The following is a 6993-nucleotide window of genomic DNA, read 5'->3' on the forward strand; positions in this document are numbered from 1 at the left end:
AGATTAAAACACATTCTTATTAAATTTAGCTTAAATCTAAAGAGGAAGCCAACAAATGATGGGGGTGTCAATGAGGGAGAAAATCATTAACAAATTCTGTCACTGAGGAAATATTTACTTTAGATTTTTAAAAACACCTAATTAACATCACATATGAAACGATGTAACAACTCTCTTGGAAGATTAGAATTCTTGGTGGATTTGTTAGGGCAGGTAATAAGCTGGGGCCCCTCAACTTTCCTCTGGAATAAGGTCAGCAGCCTATTTCTAGATCCAGGTATCAATTGATAATCAAATTAAGAAAAGGATTGCTTTGAGGGTTGATGAAAGCCATGGTTAATTACCTCAGGTGCTACTCAACCAGTCATACCACCTATTATAGACTTACTTATCACACTTTCCAAAATACTCCTCAATTCCTTGGGGTTGGGGAGAGCAGAAAACTGACTTTGCTTTCACATTATCAGTAGCTAAAGCCACGTGCACATAAAGTAGATGCTCATCCAATTTGTGTTGAATACATCTCTCCTCTAAGATCACATAAAATTGAGGACATTTTACTCTAGAGCAAATTGGTTCTGTTTGCTTTCATAGTTCATGGATTGTCACAGTTTTGTTTTGTTTTGTTTTATGTTTAGATTGCTTTCACAACAAAAATTTACCATCCAAACATAAACAGTAATGGAAGTATTTGTCTTGATATCCTGAGGTCACAATGGTCACCAGCTCTGACTGTATCAAAAGGTAATTTCATTTATCAGATTTACAACAGTTGATAACAGTGAGACAGGAAAAATACAGCAGAAATATCTTAGGGACCAAAGTTTAAAAAAACCAATCTACTGTGTTTTCTTCTGCTTTGCTTTTGCTTTGCTTTCATAGCTTTTATATTACTCTTGCTTGGGGGGGGTTGATGGACAGATCTAAATGATGAAATGAGAGAAATTTAAAATGTTAGAACTAGGAATTTGGGGATAAGACTGTTGACATTTCACCCCTTTAGTTTGGGCTTTATCTTTAAAAAGAAAGAGACAGGGACAGAGAGAGAGACACAGAAATAAAAACAAGATTTTAGAACCAGATGTCCCATTCATTAAATGGAATTATTTGTTGACATGATGAGTAAAGCTTTACATCTCCTTTACTTCATCTCAGAGGAAATGTCAGATTGGCAGATAAAGTAAATGATTTAAAATGAAAGACAGGAATTCCCTGGCAGTCCAGTAATTAGGACTCCACGCTTTCCCTGCCGAGGGCCCAGCTTCAATCCCTTGTTGGGGAACTAAGATCCCACAAGCTGCATGGTGTGGCCAAAAAAATGAAAGACATATTTCACACTTTAGAGTAATGTAGTATATATAGCATGTTAGTCTAAACTTCAAATAATCAGTAGCATCATTGTAAGGACTGATACATAATCCATGCAGATTCTCAACTTTCACAGTTGCATAGCATTATTCTTTGCTAAATTATGAGATGTGTATATAGGGCATCTGAAGCCGTTTGTTTCATTAGCTAATGTTATTTGCTTTGCCAGCCTCTTAATTTTGTCTTGTTTCTCTAACAGAAAAGAGCCTGAGTTATTGTTTTGAATTAGAACCATCTACCCCTGGAAGCAACTTGGTAGTTTTCCCTTTTTATAAAATTTAAGAAAACTGTTTCTCTTGAAGGATTTGGGGGAGGAATCCATGGTCATTAAAAAAAAATTTTTAAATAAATGCTACCTGAATATATAGCTTGTTTTAAAAATTGATAAGGTTTAGAGGAAGCAGTGTCCATAGCCATGATTATTTCAAGTATTAGATAAGTAACAGCCGTTCAGATCGGTTAGTTATTCATGAATGGCAATTTTTCTAATCTAACATATCCCTATAAAACGTTCATGTAGATTCTAGTGTTCTTTTAAAAATCTTTCACATACTATAACTGTTACACACTAGATATAGGAAAGATACTGTGTCATAGGGTTTTTCAAATTAATATTCTGTTTCCTGGAATAGGATCACAAAATGAAATTCATTTAGCATATGCAGCTAAATACTTAGAGAGCGCAGACTGCCAGATGTTGAATACTTACCTTCTGCCGTTGGTCGCTTTTTATAAAAAATAGTTTTGTTAGCTTCTAGAAACTGTCCTTTAAGAACAATTTCAAACAGCCTCAGTTTCCTCATATGTCAAATGGGGATTATAATAGTATTACCACATATGGTTACTATGCAACTAGCACATAGTAAGCATTCAAATGGATGTTATATATTGTTATCTTTTTCCTTATCTGAAAACATTTGATTTGTGTGCATAATAGTGAAATCAGGGCACAGGGCTCTTGGCAGCAGGAGTGGGGAGATGAGGAACTTCCCTCTTGCCTATTTTATAAAGTAGCTTATATTTTCTTTATTTGTACATTTTTCACTTTTTAATATTTTAAATGTCTTATTTCACTTTTTATCATGAGTTTAGTTTGGAAACTTTCTGGAGGTGTGAGCCCAGATAACTTACCCAGTTGGTTTAATATACAGGCTTGAAATTTCATTGGGCAGATGAAAGTTTAAAAAGATGAATGAAATATTAGTTTTTGTTAGCCCGTAGCACCTCCTTTCCAAGTCATTAAAAATCAACTCTGGGGCTTCCCTGGTGGCGCAGTGGTTGAGAATCTGCCTGGACACGGGTTTGAGCCCTGGTCTGGGAGGATCCCACATGCCGCGGAGCAACTAGGCCCGTGAGCCACAACTACTGAGCCTGCGCGTCTGGAGCCTGTGCTCCGCAACAAGAGAGGCCGCGATAGTGAGAGGCCCGCGCACCGCGATGATGAGTGACCCCCGCTTGCCACAACTAGAGAAAGCCCTCGCACAGAAATGAAGACCCAACACAGCAAAAATAAATAAATAAATTAATAAACTCCGACCCCCAACGTCTTCTTTAAAACAAACAAACAAAAAAAGAATCAACTCTGCCTTCCTTATAAATTCACCTTTGGATTTGTAAGAGTAGGAAAAGATAAAGGAACATAGTAGAGGAAGGTGAAGATGGAATGTTGTTCCAAAGATACCATGTATCCCCTCAGAAGTGGTGGCATGGAAGCAGACAAATGAGGAACCAGAGTCCTTGTTTCCTTCTTTTTCAGACACTTAGTTTATTTTTTTAAGTGTAGCTATTTGCATTAGGATTTTGATACAACATGCAAGAAACAACTACTATAATTTATCAATTTTCATTTATATTTAAAAATATACAAGTTATGTAATGATAGCTGTGCCTTTTTTTTTTTTTTTTTTTTGCGGTACGAGAGCCCCTCACTGTTGCAGCCTCTACCGCCGCGGAGCACAGGCTCCGGACACGCAGGCCCCGCGGCCATGGCTCACGGGCCCAGCCGCTCCGCAGCATGTGGGATCCTCCCGGACCGGGGCACAAACCTGCGTCCCCTGCATCGGCAGGCGGACTCCCAACCACTGCACCACCAGGGAAGCCCATGCCTATTATTTTTAAATGCATTTGCCACAAATAATGTACATGGAATAAAAAAAATTCACTGAAAATAATCTTACAGATATTCCTTCTTTAGCTCTAAGCCCAAGTAAAACAGTGCATGAGCTTCATCTCCCAAAGCGGTTTGAACTGTTAACTGTAATTTGATTGCTTTACGTTGAACTGTTTAGGACACAGATTTTCTGCATTAAAGTAGAATAAAAGTGGACAGTTTTCTTATTAAAGTAAAAAAATATCTCTAAGAAACATCTAAAGTTAAGATGCTATTCTAATATTTTTCCAACTATGTACCATCCGGGGTAGTGTGTTACCTAAAAAATATTTTTGTAGAGAACTCTTGAGTTTAAAAGTTAATAGCTACTTTGGAGGTTCACATTTTTAAAATAAATAGAAATTCAAACAGAATTTAAAATTGCAGAAGTGATAATAATTTTGTATTATATACACTGTATGGTAATTTTGTAATTTAAAAAATTAAAGATATTTGCTGCCAACCAAAATTAATCTCAAATGTAATTTAATGTGTTCATTTTGTTTTTTTCTTTGTAAGTTTATTGTCTGTTCAGTAAAATTATTTTCACATGTGTAATTCATATAAAATAGAAAGATCATTACTTAATATGATGTTCTCTTTTAAATCTAGTTTTATTGTCCATATGTTCTCTGCTTTGTGACCCTAATCCAGATGACCCCTTAGTACCAGATATTGCACAAATCTATAAATCAGACAAAGAAAAGTAAGTGTTTGCTTATATTAGTTTCTATTTGGGTGCATTTCTATGTAGTCTGCCAAAACATAAGTATTATCAATGTATTGAAGTACATTTAGTTATGCTTATTGTGTTTATGTTAAGTTTGTTTATCTATCCAGTGGAGTAAACCTTTCTTTTTAAATTCTATTAACTCCTTTTACAAAAAAACTCATCCCTTCCCACTTGTTGTTTCATCCTTTACTATTTAATAGTACTTGTTCTGCATTTACATAGTATGCATGTTTTTTGATAGTAACTATCAAACTATCTATAATTCTAAGTAGTAAATTTACAATTTAAAAAGTTGATAATTGGAAATTACTGAATATCATATTCCTTACCTTCTCCCAGGAAAAGTTATCCTTAACTACCCCTAAACTGACCTAATTTTCAAGGTGCTACATCTTGCTGGCACCATTGATTCATTTGCATTTTACAGATAATGACCATTCAGGGTTGTCATTTACAGATTTGTATTAGAAATTGATTTCTTTATTTCGTTGTGTATAACTTAGGTATGTTTTCATATAGGTTGTAAAGAGATCCATTAGTTTAAAAAATCGCTCATGTTTTCTGTTTTATTTATGCATGAACCTAAGTCACATTGACCCAGTAATTGGTGTATGTATGATTATTGCAGTTAAGCATAAAAAAGGTATACAGTTTTACATAGATCTTCTAAAAGATTTAATTTGTATGTTTTTACTATATCCCTTTTGTATGTCTACAGATACAACAGACACGCAAGAGAATGGACTCAGAAATATGCAATGTAAAATCAAAAAAATTTTCATATATACCAGAGTACTGTAAAATCTAGGTTTTTTTCAACATTAGCAGTAAATCGAGCACCGTTTACTGTTTCATTGTACCATGAAATCCTTTGATTTTTACCCATTTTAAATGTATTTCTGAAGCAAGACAAAACAAACTTCCAAAACTATTCTTGAGACTGTGATGAGAGCGTTTATCATTTTGTATGCATTGAGAAAGACATTTATTATGGTTTTTAAGATACTTGGACATCTGCATCTTCAGCTTACAAGATCTACAATGCATCTGAAAAGCAACCAAATTATTTTTTGCTGAAACTAGATGTTTTTACATGAAAAATACTGTATGTGTTGTCTAAGATGTCGTCAGTTATATAAATCTGTATTCAGATTTCATTCTTTGTTAGCTCACTTTATAATTTGTATTTTTTTACTGTATAGACTAAATATATTCTATTTACATGTATGTCAACTCGTTACTTTTTTCCTGTGAACAGTATTAAAAAACCCAACAGCTGATAATGAAATGAATTAACTGTCCGTCTCCCTTGTCTTAGGGTATTCTGTAGATTGATTGCAGATTCCTTAAACCTGAAATGATCTTTACACTGTAATTCTCAGTATACTGATTATGGAGAAACACTTGTTTTGATTTTGTTATACTTGACTTAACTTTATTACAATGTGAATTAATTGCACTGCTAAGTAGGAAGACGTGTAACTTTTATTTGTTGCTATTCACATCAGAATTTTTTTCTGTATAGGCAATATTATATTGACACCTTTTACAGATCTTAATGTAGCTTTTTCCATTTAAATAAAATGCTTTTTCTACTATTTGTCTTGATTACTTAAAAAGATAAAAAATTACTTTATAAGTAAGGATCAATACTCTATATAAAATTTTGCATGGAAATTAATTCCAAATTGTAAGAATGAAGTCTGTTGTATTTGGCACTAATCACCATTAATTATATAAATTTTATTGCTTTAGGTTTGTATTGATATCTGTTTACTAAATTGTCAATCTAGAGGATGATATACACTGGTCCCTTGTTATTGAAAAGAATTTAGGATATGTTGGCATTTGTCTTGGATCACATCTAAAATGAATTATTTTCTAAGGTACTGAGATGAATGTAAGACAGTGTCACCTACATTGAAGAAAAGTCTTTATAGACCTGAAGAATAATTAGGTAATTCATTAAAATGCCCCTCTAGATATAACTGATGTTGTATTTCTTAACATTTTAAAATCTAGAATTTCTAAAATAGAATTTTAATGCCATCACAGTTTGAAAGAGGACATCCATTTTTTACCGTAGAAGTTATACAGAAAATTCTAAAATGACACTTTCCCTCTGTTTTATAAATTGTCAGTTAAAATGATTTAAATGAGCAGGTTATCTTTGCAGATTTTAAAGAAAGCTAGAAAGTTCTAATGTTTTAACTTGGAAAAAAAATGTCTCTAATTATTAGCATGCTTACCAAACTTGAGTGTCATTTTTAAGAAGAGTTGTAGCTCTTCTGATTATTTCAGTAGCTGTATAAGTGTACAAAAATCTGTGATGGGTGTAGTCATTAGCAAAGAATGTAAATCACTTAAGTATTTTACCATGGTTCATTATTATAAAGCACAAAATAACCCATTGTTAAAAAATGTGTTTTTATAAATGAATGTAAAATAATTAAATGAATTGTGTAATGGATGTTTAAGAAAATATAGGTTTAAAAAGTAACTATATTAAGTGATGTCTTGAAACAGCCATATCATGAAGAATACTACTATGTTATTATAAGCTACATTGGCCCAGAATTTGAACACTCAACATCATTAGATTTAAGTATTTAGTATATTTTGATAATAAAGGGTTTTGTTTCTTGAATATCTTTCACTTTTTAAAAAACTTTTGTGTGGCATTTATTTTTGGAAATGTCTTTTTTTTTTCTGTATTAAAGTTTTGAAACTTGCCGAACACTAA

The 6993-nt window shown here is 33.1% G+C and overlaps 1 protein-coding gene across 5 annotated transcripts in view; it reads left to right on the forward strand.

Moving 5' to 3' along the window:
• The window catches only part of UBE2D1 (ubiquitin conjugating enzyme E2 D1), a 93728-nt gene extending 86735 nt beyond the window's left edge, over positions 1 to 6993 (forward strand). For all 5 annotated transcript variants that reach the window (XM_073793333.1, XM_073793332.1, XM_073793334.1 and 2 more), the window contains 3 exons: positions 639 to 744; positions 4130 to 4223; positions 4969 to 6993. In XM_073793333.1, the coding sequence (XP_073649434.1) occupies positions 639 to 744; positions 4130 to 4223; positions 4969 to 5014 (246 nt within the window). In that variant the 3' untranslated portion in view covers positions 5015 to 6993. The remainder of the gene's footprint in view (positions 1 to 638; positions 745 to 4129; positions 4224 to 4968) is intronic.

Source organism: Tursiops truncatus, chromosome 16 (genome assembly GCF_011762595.2).
Source record: "Tursiops truncatus isolate mTurTru1 chromosome 16, mTurTru1.mat.Y, whole genome shotgun sequence".
Lineage (NCBI taxonomy): Eukaryota > Metazoa > Chordata > Mammalia > Artiodactyla > Delphinidae > Tursiops > Tursiops truncatus.